The 20,530-nt window shown below is 56.3% G+C and overlaps 1 protein-coding gene across 1 annotated transcript in view; it reads right to left on the reverse strand.

The window, feature by feature from the left end:
* The window catches only part of SULT2B1 (sulfotransferase family 2B member 1), a gene marked incomplete at its 5' end in the record, with an annotated part of 41,036 nt that overhangs the window by 12,674 nt on the left and 7,832 nt on the right, over positions 1-20,530 (reverse strand). Inside the window, one exon of the mRNA XM_080644133.1 lies at positions 2,059-2,347. Within this exon, the coding sequence (XP_080500259.1) occupies positions 2,059-2,347 (289 nt within the window). The remainder of the gene's footprint in view (positions 1-2,058; positions 2,348-20,530) is intronic.

Genomic DNA, 20,530 nt, shown 5'->3' on the forward strand with positions numbered 1-20,530 from the left:
CCGTATCGTGGAGTTCATTCCACGTAATAAAAAAATACTTGTGCAGCCCTAACCGGTTTGGCTCAGTGGATAGAGCATCGGCCTGTGGACTGAAAGGTCCCAGGTTCGATTCCGATCAAGGGCATGTACCTTGGTTGCGGGCACATCCCCAGTGGGGGGTGTGCAGGAGGCAGCTGATCGATGTTTCTCTCTCATCGATGTTTCTAACTCTCTATCCCTCTCCCTTCCCTCTGTAAAAAAAAAAAGTCAATAAAATATATTAAAAAATAATTGTGCAAATGTGTACACGTGCACGTGATGTATGTGTGAGAAGGGGGATTGTGCATAAAGTTCACACTGTGGCCCCAGCCGGTTTGGCTCAGTGGACAGAGCTTCAGCCTTAGGATGGATGGAAGGGTCCCGGGTTGGATTCCAGTCAAGGGCACATGCCCAGGTTGCGGGTTCGATCCCCCAGTAGGGGGCGTGCAGGAGGCAGCCGATCAATGATTCTCTCTCATCATGGATGTTTCTCTCTCTCCCTCTCCCTTCCTCTCTGGAATAAATAAAAATATATGTTTTTAAAAAGCTTACATTGTGCTAAAGGCAAAGGATTGGAAGGTAGTTAAGTACTCGTCAGCGAAGAGCTAGTGGAGGCAGACCAGGCCAGTGTGACGCTGAGAGAGAGAGGCGGTCACAGAGGCCACGCGGTGTACAATTCCGATGATTTGAAATGTCCAGAGCAGGCGAACCCAGGCAAGAAGCAGATTAATGATTGCCAGGGGCTTGGGGGCAGGAATGTGGGGCTGGGAGGTGATGGCTAGGGGGTACCGGTGTCCTGCTGGGGTGATGGAAAGGTTCTAAAATGGATTGTGGTGATGGGTGCCCAGCTGTGAATACACGACAGCCATAGAATTGCACTTTAAAACGGGTGAATTGGCCCGGCTGGCGTGGCTCAGTGGTTGAGCGTCGACCTATGAAGCAGGGGGTCACGGTTTGATTCCCGGTCAGGGCACATGCCTGGGTTGTGGGATCGATCCCCAGTGGGGGGCATGCAGGAGGTGGTCGATCGGTGATTCTCTCTCGTTGATGTTTCTCTCTCTCTCCCTCTCCCTTCCTCTCTGAAATCGATAAAAATATTTTAAAATGGGTGAATGGATGGTGTGAATTGTATCTCAAAGCTGTCCCCAAAACAACCTTCATAGAGCTCCATGCCAAAGGGTGAATGTCATATTTTGAAAAATTTCACAAATATTTTGGAAAAAAGAGGTGCCAACCCATCATTTTAAAGAATAAAATGCTGAAGTGTGTCCCGCTCTCACTAAAACCTCCCCAAAGGACTTTGAATGAAGGCATCGATCCTCCCTCCCTCTCTCCCTCCTCCTCCCCTCCCTCCCTCCCTCCCTCCCTCCCTCCCTCCCATCTCCTTCCCTCCCTCCCATCTCCTTCCCTCCCTCCCATCTCCCTCCCTCCCTCCCATCTCCCTCCCTCCCTCCCTCCCTCCCATCTCCTTCCCTCCCTCCCATCTCCTTCCCTCCCTCCCATCTCCTTCCCTCCCTCCCATCTCCTTCCCTCCCTCCCATCTCTTCCCCTCCCTCCCATCTCCTTCCCTCCCTCCCTCCCTCCCCCTCCCCCTCCCTCCCTTCCTTCTACAAATACGTATTGAATACTTGTGATGTGCCCGGCCCTGTTTCAGGTCCAGAGAACACAGCAGTGAACAAGACCAACGAAAACATTTGCCCGCATGGCGCTCAGACGCCAGTGGGAAACCAGAGGCTGCACCAAGATAAAATATGCGCCGCTGGCAGCAGTCCATGGGGGAAAGGACGAGGTAGTTCAGGGGATGGAGAGGGACAGGAGGGGGCGCTCTTTTAGCCACGGCGGTCAGGGGAGGCTCCCTGGGGACCTGAGAGCTGCCCTGGGGCAGGAGAGGGACCTGGGAGCGGGGTGCTCCTGGGGGTGGGACCCGCCAGTTCAAAGGCCAAGGTCACCCGGTTAGGAACAGCCCCAGCCCCTCTGCCCTCTCCCCATTGTGCGGGTGCCCTTCTCACCCTGCCCCCCCCGCCCCCCGCCCGCAGGTACCTGACTTGGGGTAGGTGACAATGAAGATGTCGTCGTCCTGCACCTCGGCGTTCTCCGTGATGCTGATGCTCTCGGGGGAGTAGATGCCCACGGGGAAGGGGATGCCCTTGTACCGGAAGTACTCGCCCGACAGCTTCTGGCTGTAGGAGAGGGGGAGACGCCGTGAGAAGGGGGGAGGGGGAGGGGAGGTCAGAGGTCGCCGGGAGGGTGCAGGGCCCGGGGCCTGCCCGGTGTCCCGCTTCACAGCCGAGGTCACCAGGACACACGCGTCAGAACGCGGCGGAGGACGCTCAGGGGCGGAGCGAGGCCAGCGGGGGGCTGGTGAGGGGCACCCCGCGCCTCGCTGGGGGAACCTTGGCGAGGGACTTTCTCTGCCTGCATTTTGGCTTTTGGCATCTGCTCAGCGCCCATGGTGGACTGAAACCCCGCAACCACCCTGTGAGGCGATGATGATTAGTCCCCTCATTTTACGGGTGAAGAAAGCGGGGCACAGAGAGGCTGAGTGACTTGCCCAAAGCCACACAGCTGGCGGGACTGGAGCACCGCCCATGCGCAACGTGGGGCTACGTGCTTTCCAGACATTTACTCTTCACCCCAACTCTCAAGGACGACGCTAAGGCCCCCTCACCCCGTTTCCCCAATGGAAACGGAGGCCCAAGGAGTCAGGGGCGCCCACCCCGGCCAGGCCACAGCGGCAGAGCCACCTCCCAAGCCACATGCGGAGCCACTGAGCAGCTGAAACAGAATTAAAAAAAAAAAAAAGAAAGAAAACTATATTTTTATTGATTTCAGAGAGGAAGGGAGATGGAGAGAGAGAGAAACATCAGTGATGACAGAATCATTGATCAGCTGCCTCCTGCACGCCCCCCTCCCCCCACTGGGGATCAAGCGCACAACCCGGCCATGTGCCCTGACCAGGAATCCAACCGTGACCTCCTGGTTCATAGGTCGCCGCTCAACCACTGAGCCACTCTGGCCCGAAACCCCTCACTCCAGCTTCCCTCCCAAACCACGGAAGTGAAACTGCCGGAAGGGAGATGTGTTGAGAGCTGCGTGCTCATCTGCTGCCTCTTCCCATCACAGCCCCGCCCCCACCCCGCATCTCCTCCTGTGTGTGGTGTGGGAGAGGGACAGGGTTGGGGACCTGACTGAGGTGAAGTTGCATTGGGGACACACTTCGCTGGGCGCCTGTGGGATGCTGACAAATTCACAGTCACGTCTGTGTACGGTGCAGCGAGCCTGCCGGGCGCTGGCACTGGGCGTGATGACCCAGGGCCCGGGGATTAGGGTGTCACGCGTTCCAGGGCACCGGGCAGCGGAATACCCAGCGGAGGAGACGCGGGATCGATCGCAGCATGCCCACCAGAAGCCGGCGTGTTATGTGCCTGGACTGTGTGGAGTGTGGCTCAGCTTTCGAAAGGAAGCAAGTTGCTGTTGTTGAGTCTTCACATTCGGAATAGCCATTCCCTCTACCTAAGGGCCTTGTCACCTGTAGTGGTTCTTTTTCTTTAAAAAAAAAAATTTTTTTTTTATTGATTTCAGAACGGAAGGGAGAGGGAGAGATGGAAACATCAATGATGAGAGACAATCATTGATCGGCTGCCTCCTGCACTCCCCACACTGGGGATCGAGGCTGCAACCTGGGCATGTGCCCTGACCGGGAATCGGACCGTGACCTCCTGGTTCATAGATCAGCGCTCAACCACTGAGCCATGCCAGTTGCGCTGGTTCTTTTTCTTTTTCTTTTTAAATATATTTTTATTGATTTCAGAGAGGAAGGGAGAGGGAGATAGAAACATCAATGATGAGAGAGAATCATTGATTGGATGCCTCCTGCACGCCCCCTTCTGGGGATCGAGCCCACAATCTGGGCATGTGCCCTGGACCAGAATCGAACCCGGGACCCTTCAGTCCACAGGCCGATGCTCTATCCACTGAGCCAGACTGGCTAGGACATGAGCTGGTTCTTTTTCTTTTTCTTTTTTTTTTAAAATATATATTTTATTGATTTTTTACTGAGAGGAAGGGAGAGGGGTAGAGAGTTAGAAACATTGATGAGAGAGAAACATCGATCAGCTGCCTCCTGCACACCCCCTACTGGGGATGTGCCTGCAACCAAGGTACATGCCCTTGACCAGAATTGAACCTGGGACTCTTCAGTCCACAGGCCGATGCTCTATCCACTGAGCCAAACTGGTTAGGGCTGGTTCTTTTTCTTAAGGAGAACCCTCTCAAAAGGATATAAGTCTCAGCCCCCCACCCCCCCAAACCCAGATCTGCCCTGTCTTAGCTGCCACACCGTGTGCCTGTCCATTTGTCTTTATGGTACACTTAGGACAATACATTGAACTGAGGGGGGATTGTAAGTAGGTTATATCATCTGTGGATTTATTTCAAGTTACGGAAGAGAATGTTTCAAACCTTCTGTTATATCAGGAGGGTTGGAGTTCAACCACACAGATAAAAGCTCAGAAAGATGCCCTGGCCAGTGTGGCTCCGTTGGTAGGAGCATCGTCCTGTGCACCAAAAGGTTGTAGGATCGATTCCTGGTCAGGGCACATGCCTGGGCTTTGGGTTCGATCCCCAGTTGGTGCATATGGGAGACAACCAATCGATGTTTCTTTCTCTCTATATCCCTGTCCTTTCCTCTCTCTCGAAAGATCAATAAAAACAAAAAACAGCCCAGCCGGTCTGGCTCAGTGGTTGAGCATCGACCTATGAACCAGGAGGTCACGGTTCGGTTCCCGGTGGTCAGGGCACATGCCCGGGTTGCGGGCTCGATCTCCAGTGTGGGGCATGCAGGAGGCAGCCGATCAATGACTCTCTTTCATCATGGATGTTTCTCTCTCTTTCTCTCTCTCTCCCGTCGTCTCTGAAATCAATACAAATATATTCAAAAACAAACAAACAAAAAACCTCGAAACATAATGTTGAAGGAAAAATGAGGGACACCAGAGCATCCAGAGCATCTGTCCAATTATGGGAAGTTCAAAGCCAGGAGAAGTGGCCTATGGTGTTAGAAGGCGGATGGCGGCGACCTTGGAGGCCTGGGTGATTGTGGGGAGAGGCAGATGGGGGCTGGTTATATGCTGTGCCCACCTTGCAAAATTCACTGAGCCATTGCACGGCACTCATGTGCGTGTAACTTTAATAAAACACTCACTGAATGAATGAATAAAGCATTCAAGTCTTCCCATGAAAACAACTGTTTTTAATAAAAAGGAGGCAAGGCCTGGCTGGTTTGGCTCAGTGGATAGAGCGTCGGCCTACAGACTGAAGGGTCCTGGGTTCGATTCCAGTCAGGGGCACATGCATGGGTTGGGGGCTCGATCCCCAATAGGGGGCATGCAAGAGGCAGCCAATCAATGATTCTCTCTCATCATTGATGTTTCTATCTCTCTCTCTCCCTCTCCCTTCCACTCTGAAACCAATAAAAATATATTTAAAAATAAATAAAAATAAAAAGGAGGTGAGGTGTTGGGCCCAGAGAGGTTGAAAATCCAGTGGCTTGCAGAGGCCTTTTCTGTTAGTTCCTGCTTGTCTGCCCAGTGGACAGATGAGGAGACTGAGGCCTATGAGAGCTGCGACTTTGTGGGATGGGGGTGTCTCTGAGGCCTGGCATCAGGGTCAGGGTGGAGCAGAAGGACAAAGCTAGAGAACTGTGCCCTCTGCCTGGGGTCCCAGGAGGGTTCGGGGAGACTGGTGCGGCTCAGCCCAGCCAGCCAGGGTTCCCAGAGGGCAGGGTCCGAGGGGGACTGTTCAGGAAGCTGGCCGGGGGTCTATGGTCTGCCGGTGAAGGCCCCCTTGCCCCTGGCTGGGGCTGTTCCCCAGGGAATAGGGTGGGAGGGTTGGTCACCTCAGAGGGGTGGGGGTGGGGACTTTGCAGGCCCTGCTGCTTCTGAGTAACCAAAGCGGTACAGGCATGAATACGAGTGTTGTTCTGGAGCTGGATACCATGTGCTCAGAGTCTGGCTTCCATCGCTCTGTGCCTCAGTTTCCTCAGTGGTAACATGGGGATAAGAGGAGCGGCACAGTGTCTTGGTTAATTGTAAAATAAACCCTGGAGTCAGAATACGTGGCTTTGAAGTCTATGTCCCAGCAGCTGTGTGGCTGTGGGCAAGTCACTCAACCTCTCTGTGCCTCAGTTTTTTCATCCATAAAATGCGGATAATAATAACCATTACCTCCATGAAAAAAGTGCCTGGCTTAGAACTGTGCCTGCCATGGAGTAAGCACAATATAAATGTTTGTTAATTTTTTTAACAGTAGAAACAGTGGGAGGGTTTAATGTGTCAATAGCCGTAAAAATGATTGGCTTATGGTCTGCAGCAATAAATCTGGGCTAACGTTATTATTATACTCAAAACAGAGGCAACATTGGACATTGTGTGAACCAGAGGCGGGGCTGCTTAGCATAGCATAGTGTTTGGCACTTAGTAGGCCCTCATCACATCATAATGGCTTTATTGTTCAGTGATGTTATCAGGTATCCCATAGGTTGAGCCTGGACGATAGTCTTAGTGATGTCACCGGTTGCCAGGCAGATTTAGCCCAGTGGATGGGAGCTGTGAGGTCATCAGTTACCAGGCAGATTAACAGCTTCAGTGCCTCCGGCCCAGGGGTCCTCAAACTTTTTAAACAGGGGGCCAGTTCACTGTCCCTCAGACCGTTGGAGGGCCGGACTAGTTTAAAAAAAAAAACTATGAACAAATTCCTATGCGCACTGCGGGCCCGGGACGAGTCGGCTGCTAAGCAGGACAGGTAGCGGCACCCGGCGGGCCGGATAAATGTCCTCGGCGGGCCACATGTGGCCCGCGGGCCGTAGTTTGAGGACCCTTGGTAGGCCTTGGCTCTCCCTGGTCCTCTAGCAACAGATCACGCTTCTTTGAGCCTCAGTTTCCTCATCGGTCAAATGAGGAGAAGGAAATTTCTACCTCAGGGATTTATCCTACTTGAGGGTTAAAAGGAATAAAAATGTGAAGCCCGGCTCCTGATAAATACCGAGGAAACTGAGGCTTTGGTTGGCCAGCGTTAGTTTAGTCTTTGATCTCCAGACAGACAGCTCCTCAGGGAGAAAATTCCTCCCCAGTTTACAGGAGAGGGACACAGAGATGCCAAAGAGGAAAAGATCCTGTGCCCTTCAGGGGTGCCTGGGTCTTCCCTGAATGCTTAAACGAGCAGTTACCATCTCCAAATCAGGCCCGAGCCACAGCCCAGGAAGCCAGGGTGGGATCCACAGTGCTGGGACGCGGCCTGTGTGCAATCAGTGTGTGGCTGAATGAATGAATGTGTGGTGAATGAATGAATGAGTGTGTGTGAGAGAATGAATGAATGAGTGTGTGATGAATGAATGTGTAAATGCATGAAGGGCTTTAGCAGGAAGCAAGAGAAGGAAAGTCAAAGAGCACCGGTAATGCCCTCCACCTGCCTCTGTGGTTCTCCGTCCCGGGCACTTTAGAGTCCTCCGTGGGGCCCTAAGAGACCCCCAAAGCCTGGCCTCTTCCAGGCCAGCAGAGTCCACACACCTGTGCCCTCAGAGCCCAGAACAATCAGCTGCTCAAGAAATAACTGAGCATCAATATTCACTAAATACAAGGCAAATGGGGGAGAGTCCAAATCTCCTTGTATGTGATGATGCTATGGGTGAGAACATGGGGGTGCAAGGAGGGGGAGCGATGTGGCCAAAGCCACACAGCAAGTCCCAAGCCGAGCCGGGGTTGGAACCTCAGTCCTATAGACAGTTTCTGTCCCAGGCCCTCCTTGGACCCCACACTCCAGCTAAAGCCCCCTCCCCCCACCGCCCCCTCCGCCATGTACTGAGCACAATTCCCACCTCCGGGCCTTTGCATCTGCGTCTCCTCCTGCCAGGAATGCCGCCGCCCTCCCTCCCCGCGCCTGTCTCTGTGCTTGTGCACCAGGGAGGCCCCGCCCCCCATTCCTGCTGGGCCGAATCGCACGGCGTGTCCTAAACACGGGTGCTGTGCGCCTTCTCTCCCACCTTGTACATCCAATCTGGCCCAGGGGACCGTCCTCCCCGGGTCGCGAGCCGTGTGGTTCCCACACGGCGTCCAGGGCCTGGCGTGCCGCTGCCGCTTGATCGGAGCAGAGGAATGAGGATGACACCTGAGCCGGTCAGAGGCCTGCGGCGGCCACGTGACCAGCCATGGGCAGGCACGACTTAGCCTCCTAGCAGGTGCCTGGTCTCCCCTGCTCAGGGGACCCCAGGATCTGAGACTCTGAGAATGGCCCAGCGTGTCCACCCTCCTGCATCCCAAGCCAGAGTCTTCCCGGTCCTGGTCCTCCCTCTCCGGCCCCACTGCCCCAGTCCAGCTCCGAGCTCTCCTTGCCCCCTGGAACCTCAACCCAGCCTCCTCCCTAGTCTCCTGGCCTCCATCCTCTCCCTGCTGTGTGGCCACAGCTCCTCAGCCCGGAACTCAAGGCCCTACATAGACTGGGCCTGCTCACTCCTATGGCCTCCTGAGGCCTAAGACCCTGTCTGACTCCCCTCTGGCCCCAGCAGTGGAGGTGGGGGTAGGGGAGCCACCTTTATGGAAATTCTATGCCAAGGACATGCATTATCAGGCTCCTCCCAGAAGCCCAGGAGATGGGTATTGGGAGCACCACTTTGTGCCAGAAGAAATGGAGCCCAGAGAAGTTAATATATTTCCCCAAGGTCACACAGCAATCTGCAAAGGATGCCTCAGTAGAAAGCTGTCCTTGAGCCTCCACCCCTCCCTCTGCCAGTGTATCTGTCTCATTCAGTGTCTTACCCCCTGTGCCCGGCACAGAGCTGGTGTGCAATAAGTAAACCGGTCCCGGTTCAGGTCCCCTGGCGGTCGGGGCTCAGTCACCCACTCCAGAGGCAGCCCTGTCTGCCCAGTAGGGAAGGAAGATAGGCTGAAGCCACACAGATGTGGACTGGAACCCCGGCTCTGCTACCAGCCAGCTGTGTGACCTTGAATACATGGCCCAACCTCTCTGGGCCTCAGTGTCCGCATCTGGAGAAGGAAAGGGAGGCCTCCCTGGAGGGGACGTGGTGAGGACTGAAAGCTGCTGTGGCCTCTCTCCTGGACTATGGCTGTCGTCTCCTTACTGATCTCCCTCCCTCCCTCCATGCTGCCCTCACGGTCAGTTCTCGCCCCGCAGCTGCCAGAGCCTGAATCGGCTTCGGTCCCTCCTCTGCTCAGAACCCCACGGGGACTGCGAAGCCCAGCACCAGCGTCCCTGGTCCCTCCTGCCTTTACCCCCCTCCTGGCCGCCACACTGACCGCCTGGCCCCCACACTGACCTCCTGGCCGCCACACTGACCTCCTGCCTTTACCCCCCTCCTGGCCACCACACTGACCTCCTGGCCCCCACACTGACCGCCTGGCCCCCACACTGACCGCCTGGCCCCCACACTGACCTCCTGGCCCCCACACTGACCTCCTGGCCCCCACACTGACCGCCTGGCCCCCACACTGACCTCCTGGCCGCCACACTGACCTCCTGGCCCCCACACTGACCTCCTGGCCCCCACACTGACCGCCTGGCCCTCACACTGACCGCCTGGCCCCTACACTGACCTCCTGGCCCCCACACTGACCTCCTGGCCGCCACACTGACCTCCTGGCCGCCACACTGACCTCCTGGCCCCCACACTGACCGCCTGGCCCCCACACTGACCGCCTGGCCCCCACACTGACCGCCTGGCCGCCACACTGACCTCCTGGCCCCCACACTGACCTCCTGGCCGCCACACTGACCTCCTGGCCCCCACACTGACCTCCTGGCCGCCACACTGACCTCCTGGCCTCCACACTGACCTCCTGGCCCCCACACTGACCTCCTGGCCGCCACACTGACCGCCTGGCCCCTACACTGACCTCCTGGCCCCCACACTGACCTTCTGGCCCCCAAACTGACCTGCTGGCCCCCACACTGACCGCCTGGCCCCCACACTGACCGCCTGGCCCCCACACTGACCTCCTGGCCGCCACACTGACCTCCTGGCCCCCACACTGACCTCCTGGCCGCCACACTGACCTCCTGGCCCCCACACTGACCGCCTGGCCCCCACACTGACCTCCTGGCCGCCACACTGACCTCCTGGCCCCCACACTGACCGCCTGGCCCCCACACTGACCTCCTGGCCCCCACACTGACCGCCTGGCCCCCACACTGACCGCCTGGCCCCCACACTGACCGCCTGGCCCCCACACTTCAGGCGGAGCCCTACCTCAGGGCCTCTGCACGGCCTGTGCTGTCTCCCATTCAGGCCTGTGACTGGCATCCTCACCTCTTTCAGGTCTTTGCTCCAACATCCCCGCTTGTCACTGAGGCCTCTCCTGTCACCCTGTTGACAAATGAACCCACCTCCCCCCCCCCCGCCCCCTGTTTGCTTTCCCACCCCCACCCCCCGCCCCCCTGCTTGCTTCCCCCTCCTCACCCCCTGCTTGCTCCCCCCTCCCCACCCACTGCTGGCTCCCCCCTCCCCGCCCCCTACTTGCTCCCCAATTCCTGCCCCCTGCTTGCTTCCCCCCCCCCCCGTCCCCGCCCCCTGCTTGCTCCCCCCCTCGCCCCGCCCCCTGCTTGCTTCCCAAGCCACTTGTCACCTCTGAGAAGCTCTTGTGGCTTACATATTCCACTGAGTGTTTGCCTTTCTTCACTTGCATATAAAGTCCATGAAACCAGAGATTTGGGGGGAGGGGGAGGGGGGGTTTGTCCTGACTGCCAATATCCAGGACCCTGGCACACACAGAGGGTGTGTCATATATTTGTTGAAAAAATAAACATAACACGAAGAGCACTCCTGGGACAGTATGTGCCTTAGCTCATCTATCTCCTCATCAGCCCAGGAGCCAGAGGTACGGCCCTTCTGTGTTCCAAACGGGAAAATCAAAGCACAGAGAGGAAAGGCACTTGGCTGATGTCACCCAGCTGCAGAGGACAGAGCTGGGATTTTTTTATTTTATTTTATTATTGATTTTTACAGAGAGGAAGGGAGAGGGATAGAGTTAGAAACATCGATGAGAGAGAAACATCGATCAGCTGCCTCCTGCACACCTCCTACTGGGGATGTGCCCGCAACCAAGGTACATGCCCTTGACCGGAATTGAACCTGGGACCCTTCAGTCCGCAGGCTGACGCTCTATCCACTGAGCCAAACCGGTCAGGGCCAGAGCTGGGATTCGAACCCGGGCAGTGTGGCAGTGTGGCACCCCTACCCACCCCGTGCCTTGGGGTAGTGCCTCCTGGCTCCTCCACACGGGTCCCCCAGGTGTGTTCCTTCTGGCCAGGGGCTCCGGGGGCTGGGAAGGTCGAGGGGTCAGGAAGACAGGGGTTTGACCTCAGGCAATGACTCGCATGTTTAAAGACACACGACTTATAATCGACAACAACTGGGAACAGCCCAGGTGTCCTGCAACAGGTGAGTGGGAAAACAGCGGCACACGCACGCGCGATCCTGCTTGGCAAGGACAAGAAATAAGCCACACGGAGACCTACAGCCGCGCGGATGAGTCTCCAAGGCAGGCGTCCTCAAACTACGGCCCGCGGGCCACCCCGCCGAGGACATTTATCTGGCCCGCCGGGTGCCACTGCCGGTCCTGCCTAGCAGCCGACTCGTCCCGGGCCCGCAGTGCGCATAGGAATTTGTTCATAGTTTTTTTTTTTTAAACTATAGTCCGGCCCTCCAACGGTCTGAGGGCCAGTGAACTGGCCCCCTGTTTAAAAAGTTTGAGGACCCCTGCTCCAAGGCGTTGCGCTTTAAGTGAAAGAAGCCAGATTGAGAGAAGGTCACAAGCTATCACCCCACTGACATGGCTGGTATATATGGTGAGCTGAAGGATGGCCCGCAACATGCCCACGTCCCAGTCCCGGAAACTGGGAAGATGCTACACCACACAGGAGAAGGGATGCGGCAGCTGTGACGTTTATGTGAAGGATGTTGAGATGGGAGATAGTCAGGGAGGGCCTGTAATGGAATCACAGGGGTTCGAAGGAACCGCAGAGATAAGGTGTAATAACGGAAGTGGGGGTCAGAGAGGAGAGAGATTGGGAGAGGCTACGCTGTGGCTTTAAGGATGGAGGATGGGGCCATGAGCCAAGGGATGCAGGCAGCCTCTACAAGCTGGAAAAGGCCGGGAAACAGATGCTCCCCCAGAGCCTCCAGGAGGAATGCAGCCCTCCGGCGGAGGAGAATGAATTTGCGTAGTTTTAAGCCACTCTGCGGTCACTTATCTCCACAGCCATAAGAAACAAATACAACGACATTTTCAAAAAGACATAACTATATGGACAGAGAATAGACGAGTAGCTGTGTGGGGGAAGGGCATGGGATGGTGTAAAGAGTTCTGTGTCCTGATTGTGGTGACGGTTACACACATCTATACGTGTGTTAAAATCCATAGAACTGTCCTAGCCGGTTTGGCTCAGGGGATAGAGCATCGGCCTGCGGACTGAAGGGTCCCAGGTTCGATTCCGGTCAAGGGCATGTACCTTGGTTGCGGGCACATCCCCAGTAGGAGGTGTGCAGGAGGCAGCTGATGGATGTTTCTCTCTCATCGATGTTTCTAACTCTCTATCCCTCTCCCTTCCTCTCTATGAAACATTAATAAAATATATTTTTAAAAAATCCATAGAACTATACACGCACACACACACACAAAATCAATTTTACTGTGTGATTTTTCAGAAGAACCTCATCCTATAAATGCTTAAGGCCGACTAGCCATGAGTATAGTCAAACATTCAGCTGGCCAGTGCCTCCTGGCCGCCCAGGAATGTGCAGAGAAGCCTGCCTTGGCTTAGCTGTGTGGCCCTCCCTGGTCTCATTTGAAGAATGAGCAGTGGCAGGAGGGTAACGGGGACTTCTTTTCTGGGGGCCTCCCAGGCTGATGTCCAAAGAGAGAGCTCCCCATCCCCAGGAGATTTGCACTTTTTTTTTAAACCTGAGATGGGGCAAATGCTTTCATTGAGCCCACAAATACTCGTTGAGCACCTACTCTGTACCGGGTGCTGAGGGATACAACCAGGAGTGCAACTGACAAAACCCCTGCTGCCGTTTCTATTAGCATGAGCCATGAGATTAACACACCGTGTCTCAGTGTCGTAGGATATGGAGCAGATGGTGATGGGGGAAACGAAGCAGGTGTGGGAGGCAGAGGGGGTGTCCGGGGTGGTGGTGAAGTGTAGGCGAGGGGGCCGGGGAGGGCCCTCTGAGGAGGTGACACTTGAGCAGCCCTGAAGGAGGTGAGAGAAAAGCAGAGTGTGCAAAGACGGTGAGCGGGTGGGCTCCTGCGGTCTGTGTGGGGCCGGAATTGCCCCCCTCTTCCTGTGTGTGGCCTGCCCTTCCGAGAATGCCTGTGGGGGCCCTGACTTTCTCGGCGGTTAGGGTTAGGGCGCCCAGGCTCAGCTCGCCTCTCTCTTCTCTCTGGGGAGCGTTGCCAAGGCTGGCAGCCTGAGCTGGGTTCAACTCCCCTCACTTCCAGAACATGCCATGCAGGCGGCGTCCAGGGCGCCGGGCTCTCTCCTGGGCTGTTCTCGCTGACAGGAGGGCCTTTCCTCACCTCCGGAGTCCCCAGTCCTGCTTGGGCAAGCCCCTCCTCCCCCGCTCCACCGCCCTCCGCCCCCCTCCATCCCCCGCCCCCCTGCTCTGGCAGAATGACTCACGCCTTGGCCAAAGTGCAGAGTGCAAACAAGCCGGTGGGAGAGCAATTAGAGTAACTGCAGTTGGGAGATCATCTGACAGCATTTGTTACTCAGGCCACCCCCACAAAGCCAGGGACACCCCTCCATGTGCCTCTTACCCGTCTACCCCAGCATCCTGTTTGCTTCCTTCTCAGCCCTTTGAATTCTTAGTAATTATTTTCTTTTCTTAAAATACGTTTTTATTGATTTCAGAGAGGAAGGGAGAAGGAGAGAGAGAGAAAACATCAATGATGAGAGAGAATCATCGATTGGCTGCCTCCTGCACATCCCCCTACTGGGGATGGAACCTGAAACCCGGGCATGTGCCCTTGACTGGAATCGAACCCAGGACCCTTCAGTACACAGGCCGACACTATCCACTGAACCAAACCAGCTAGGGCATTAGTAATTATTTTTTTTTATCTATTGACTTCTCTCTTTTTTTGAATTTTTTATTTATTGACTAGTGGCCTGGTGCACGAAATTCGTGCACGGGCGGCGGGACGGGGTGGTTGTCCCTCAGCCCGGCCTACACCCTCTCCAATCTGGGACCCCTCGGGGGATGTCTGACTGGACCACTGGCTCCTAACCGCTCACCTGCCTGCCTGCTTGATCGCTCCTAACCACTCTGCCTGTCAGCCTGCTCGCTCCCAACTGCCCCCCCCACCAGCCTTCTTGTCCTCAACTGCCCCCCCTTGCCAGCCTGCTCGCCCCCAACTGCCCTCCCTTCCTGGCCTGATCGCCCCTAACCGCCTCTACCTCAGCCCTGCCACCATGGCTTTGTCAGGAAGGACGTCCGGAAGGTCTCCCAGTCTAATTAGCATATTACCCTTTTATTAGTATAGATTTTACAGAGAGAGAGAAAGCGAGAGAGAGAGAGAGAGAGAGAGAGAGAGAGAGAGAGGAGAGAGAGAGGAGAGATTTGCTCTTGCACTTGTTTATGTATTCATTGGTTGCTTCTTGTAGGTGCCCTGACCGGGGATCGAACCCACAACCTTGGCATATCGGGATGATGTTCTAACCAACGGAGCAACCTGGCCAGGACCCGTCTATTATCTTCCTTATGTATTAAAAACAATTTTTTTTAAGAATAGATTTTTAGAGAGAGACGAAGGGAGAGGGAGAGACCCATGAACATGAGAGAGAAACGTCAACCTGGCACGTGTCCTGACCTTTGGGTGCACAGGGCGACGCCCAACCAACTGAGCCACCCGGCCAGGGTCACGGCCTTCTTTACATCGGTCTTCTCCACCAACAGGGGAGCAGAATTCCCCCCTTGACGTTGCCCCCCCCTCCAAGGACCAGCACCCGGCACGCAGACAACACGTTAGTATAATTTTTGGAGGCACAAATGAACGTGACCCCAGAAACTGGGGGAACAGAGAGGCGCCCTTGAGGAAACGTCCAGTGAGATGTACACCAGGGCGGTAATGACAGCGCCGTCTGCAGGAGGAACCTGAGGGCAGGAAGGCTGGGTCGGCCGCAGACGCGGGGATCCAGCCATTTCAGCAGGAGGTGCTCCCGTCTGGATAGGGGTTCGGGTAGCGCACACCTTTCTCAAAGCGGGGGCGCTTCCGATTGGTGCCGTACGTCGTACACGAGCACCATCTATTCAAGGAAAAACCCATCAACCAATATTGAGGTCTATCTAACAACGTGCAGCCTGGAAGTTTCAGGTGAAAATGTTCTAATCATGTCTGCAATGGACTCTGAAATGCAGCACCAATAAGAAGTACTGCCGAAACCGGTTTGGCTCAGTGGATAGAGCGTCGGCCTGCGGACTGAAGGGTCCCAGGTTCGATTCCAGTCAAGGGCATGTACCTTGGTTGCGGGCACATCCCCAGTGGGGGGTGTGCAGGAGGCAGCTGATCGATGTTTCTCTCTCATCGATGTTTCTAGCTCTCTATCCCTCTCCCTTCCTCTCTGTGAAATATCAATAAAATATATTAAAAAAAAAATTACCTTCAATTCAAAAAAAAAAAAAAAAGAAGTACTGATGGCCCTGGCCGGTTGGGCTCAGTGGATAGAGCGTCGGCCTGCGGACTGAAGGGTCCCAGGTTCGATTCCGGTCAAGGGCATGTACCTTGGTTGCGGGTACATCCCCAGTAGGGGGTGTGCAGGAGGCAGCTGATCGAGTTTCTCTCTCATCGATGTTTCTAACTCTCTATCCCTCTCCCTTCCTCTCTGTAAAAAAATCAACAAAATATATTTAAAAAAAACATTCCCAGTGCAGGAGTGCAGAGACCCCTCCCCCCTCTCTCTCCTCTTCCTTCTTTTATTAAATTTTATTTTTGTTTTTGATTATTAATCTTTAAAATAGATAGATAGATAGATAGATAGATTTCAGGGAAGGAGGGAGAGGGAGAGAGAGATAGAAACAGACTGAGCCTGCAACCCGGGGCACGTGCCCTGACCGTGAATCGAACCGTGACTTCCTGGTTCATAGGTTGACGCTCAACCACTGAGCCACACCAACCGGGCTTTATTCTTTTTTCATTTTATTATTTTTTTAAAATATGTATTTTTATTGATTTCAGAGAGGAAGGGAGAGGGAGGGAGAGATAGAAACATCAATGATGAGAGAGAATCATTGATCGGCTGCCTCCTGCACGCCCCCTACTGGGGACTGAGCCCACAACCTGGGCATGTGCCCTTGACCAGAATCAAACCCGGGACCCTTCAGTCCGCAGGCCAACGCTCTATCCGCTGAGCCAAACCGGCTAGGGATATTCTTCTTCTTCTTCTTCTTCTTCTTTTTTTTTTTTTTTTTTTTTTTTTTTTTTTTAATAAGAGAAAGTTTATTTAGGAAGTTCTAGAGGTCGTAGAAGTGAGCCAGCTGGGCTGCGTTTGCTCAGGTAACAAGCCCCAGAGGCTAAGGAAGGGCCCTTGGAGCTTAGAGTTTAGAAGAGAGAAAGGCAAAGGGAACTGCGGGGGGGGGGGGGGGGGGGAGCAGGAGGGAGGATGGGGGAGGAAAGGCGGGGCGGCTCCCTGAGGGAGGGCAGGGGCAGGCGCAGGGCCTCTCCTCTTCCTTCCGAACAGCGAACAGCAAACAGCGAGGCCACACTTCACACCTTGGCCACACTTCACACCTTCCCGGGCCCCTTGCCTAGTTCTCAGTTACTTCCTAACCGTATCAGCATCAGGACAGTCTTTTCGGGTCGTCAGCCATCTCATTCTTTTTAAAACCAGCTGCCTGACACCCCACTTCCATTCTTTTTAAAAATATATATTTTATTGATTTTTTACAGAGAGGAAGGGAAAAGGACAGAGAGTCAAAAACATAGATGAGGGAGAAACATCGATCAGCCGCCTCCTGCACACTCCCCACTGGGGATGTGCCCGCAACCAAGGTACATGCCCTTGACCGGAATCAAACCCGGGACCCTTCAGTCCGCAGGCCGACGCTCTGTCCACTGAGCCAAACCGGTTAGGGCCCCACTTCCATTCTTTTACATTTATTTTCCTCGCCCGTCGGCGTGGCTCAGTGGTTGAACATCAACCTATGAACCAGGAGGTCGCTGTTTGATTTCTGGTCAGGGCATGTGCCCGGGATGCAGCTCGATCCTGGATGGGGGGCGTGCAGGAGGCAGCCGATCCATGATTCTCCCTCATCATTGATGTTTCTATCTCCCTCTCCCTCTCCCTCTCCCTCTCCCTCTCCCTTCCTCTCTGATACCAATAAACATATACTTAAAACAATTATTTTCCTCTTGAGGAAGCGCACTATTCTTCCACTCCGGCCGGGCTTGAGTGGATTTTGACAGACGTGTGGTGCCCCGTGTCACCCACCCCCTTTCTGCACACGGAGCCACCATCACCCCAGTGGTCCCCACTGCCCTGAGCTGGCCCCTCACACACCGAGCTGGCCCCGCACACACCGAGCTGGCCCCGCACACACCGAGCTGGCCCGGCACACACCGAGCTGGCCCCGCACACACCGAGCTGGCCCGGCACACACCGAGCTGCTCTGGCACACACCGAGCTGGCCCCTCACACACCGAGCTGGCCCCGCACACACCGAGCTGGCCCCGCACACACCGAGCTGGCCCCGCACACACCGAGCTGGCCCCGCACACACCGAGCTGCCCCGGCACACACCGAGCTGGCCCCGGCACACACCGAGCTGGCCCCGCACACACCGAGCTGCCCCGGCACACACCGAGCTGGCCCCGGCACACACCGAGCTGGCCCCGCACACACCGAGCTGGCCCCTCACACACCGAGCTGGCCCCGCACACACCGAGCTGGCCCCGCACACACCGAGCTGGCCCCGGCACACACCGAGCTGGCCCCGCACACACCGAGCTGGCCCCTCACACACCGAGCTGGCCCCGCACACACCGAGCTGGCCCCTCACACACCGAGCTGGCCCCGCACACACCGAGCTGGCCCCGGCACACACCGAGCTGGCCCCGCACACAACGAGCTGGCCCCTCACACACCGAGCTGGCCCCTCACACACCGAGCTGGCCCCGCACACACCGAGCTGGCCCCGCACACACCGAGCTGGCCCGGCACACACCGAGCTGGCCCCGCACACACCGAGCTGGCCCCGCACACACCGAGCTGGCCCCTCACACACCGAGCTGGCCCCGCACACACCGAGCTGGCCCCTCACACACCGAGCTGGCCCCTCACACACCGAGCTGGCCCGGCACACACCGAGCTGGCCCCGCACACACCGAGCTGGCCCGGCACACACCGAGCTGGCCCGGCACACACCGAGCTGGCCCCGCACACACCGAGCTGGCCCCGCACACACCGAGCTGGCCCCTCACACACCGAGCTGGCCCCGCACACACCGAGCTGGCCCGGCACACACCGAGCTGGCCCCTCACACACCGAGCTGGCCCCTCACACACCGAGCTGCCCCGGCACACACCGAGCTGGCCCCGGCACACACCGAGCTGGCCCCGCACACACCGAGCTGGCCCCTCACACACCGAGCTGGCCCCGCACACACCGAGCTGGCCCCTCACACACCGAGCTGGCCCCTCACACACCGAGCTGGCCCCGCACACACCGAGCTGGCCCGGCACACACTGAGCTGGCCCCTCACACACCGAGCTGGCCCCGCACACACCGAGCTGGCCCCGCACACACCGAGCTGGCCCGGCACACACCGAGCTGGCCCCTCACACACCGAGCTGGCCCCGCACACACCGAGCTGGCCCGGCACACACCGAGCTGGCCCCGCACACACCGAGCTGGCCCCGCACACACCGAGCTGGCCCGGCACACACCGAGCTGGCCCCTCACACACCGAGCTGGCCCCGCACACACCGAGCTGGCCCCGCACACACCGAGCTGGCCCGGCACACACCGAGCTGGCCCGGCACACACCGAGCTGGCCCCGCACACACCGAGCTGGCCCCTCACACACCGAGCTGGCCCCTCACACACCGAGCTGGCCCCGCACACACCGAGCTGGCCCCTCACACACCGAGCTGCCCCGCACACACCGAGCTGGCCCGGCACACACCGAGCTGGCCCGGCACACACCGAGCTGGCCCCGCACACACCGAGCTGCTCTGGCACACACCGAGCTGGCCCCGCACACACCGAGCTGGCCCCGCACACACCGAGCTGGCCGGTGCTGCCTCTCACAGAACGTGCTCTGCGCCGAGCAGCTCCCTGTGCTCAGCATGACGTTCCTGACATTCACGCGTGTGTGTTAGACTTTGTCCCTTTTTATGGCTGAGGACGCCATCATCTGCGCAAATCACAGTGCTTCCTGTTCCGTGAGCGCCGCTTCCAGGTCAAGCTGTGAAGCCTAAAGCCGCTGTGACCCTCCTCGTCTTTTTTTTTTTTTTTTTTAATGTATTTGTATTGAATTCAGAGAGGAAGGGAGAAGGAGAGAGAGAGAAACATCAATGATGAGAGAGAACCATCGATCGCTGCCTCCGGCATGCCCCCCTCCTGGGGATCGAGCCCACAACCCGGGCATGTGCCCTTGACCAGAATTGAACCTGGGACCCTTTAGTCTGCAGGCCGACGCTCTATCCACGGAGCCACAGCAGCCAGGGCCCTCCTCGTCTTTGTGCGGAACCTACGCTCTCATTCTCATTTGGGGGGGGAGGGAGGCCATAGTGTTTGGATTAGAATCCCTTCACGGTAGGTTTTCAGGGCTGATTAGGTAATTTCCCCTCCCCCCCACCCCAAAAACTATGCAAACTTTTAAATGATTAAAAAAAACAGTTGAGCCCTAACCGGTTTGGCTCAATGGATAGAGCGTCGGCATGCGGACTGAAGGGTCCCGGGTTCGATTCCGGTCAAGGGCATGTACCTTGGCTGCGGGCACATCCCCAGTGTGGGGCATGCAGGAGGCAGCTGATCGATGTTTCTCTCTCATCGATGTTTCTAACTTTCTAGGCTTCTCCCTTCCTGTCTGTAAAAAAATCAATAAAAATACATTTAAAAATAAATAAATAAATAGAACAGTTGATATATATCACTTTGATGATGGTGGTGATGATGATGATGGTGATGATGATGGTGGTGATGGTGATGGTGGTGATGATGGTGATGATGGTGGTGATGGTGGTGGTGGTGGTGGTGATGGTGGTGATGGTGGTGATAATTATGGTGATGATGGTGGTGGTGATGCGGTGATGGTGGTGATGATGGTGGTGATGGTGATGATGGTGATGATGGTGGTGGTGATGGCGGTGATGGTGGTGATGATGGTGGTGATGGTGATGATGGTGGTGATGGTGGTGGTGATGGTGATGATGATGTTGATGGTGGTGGTGATGGTGATAGACACCTAGCTAATTAAAGTAATCACTGCCTTTACATTCTC

Source organism: Plecotus auritus (genome assembly GCF_963455305.1).
Source record: "Plecotus auritus genome assembly, chromosome: 10".
NCBI lineage: Eukaryota > Metazoa > Chordata > Mammalia > Chiroptera > Vespertilionidae > Plecotus > Plecotus auritus.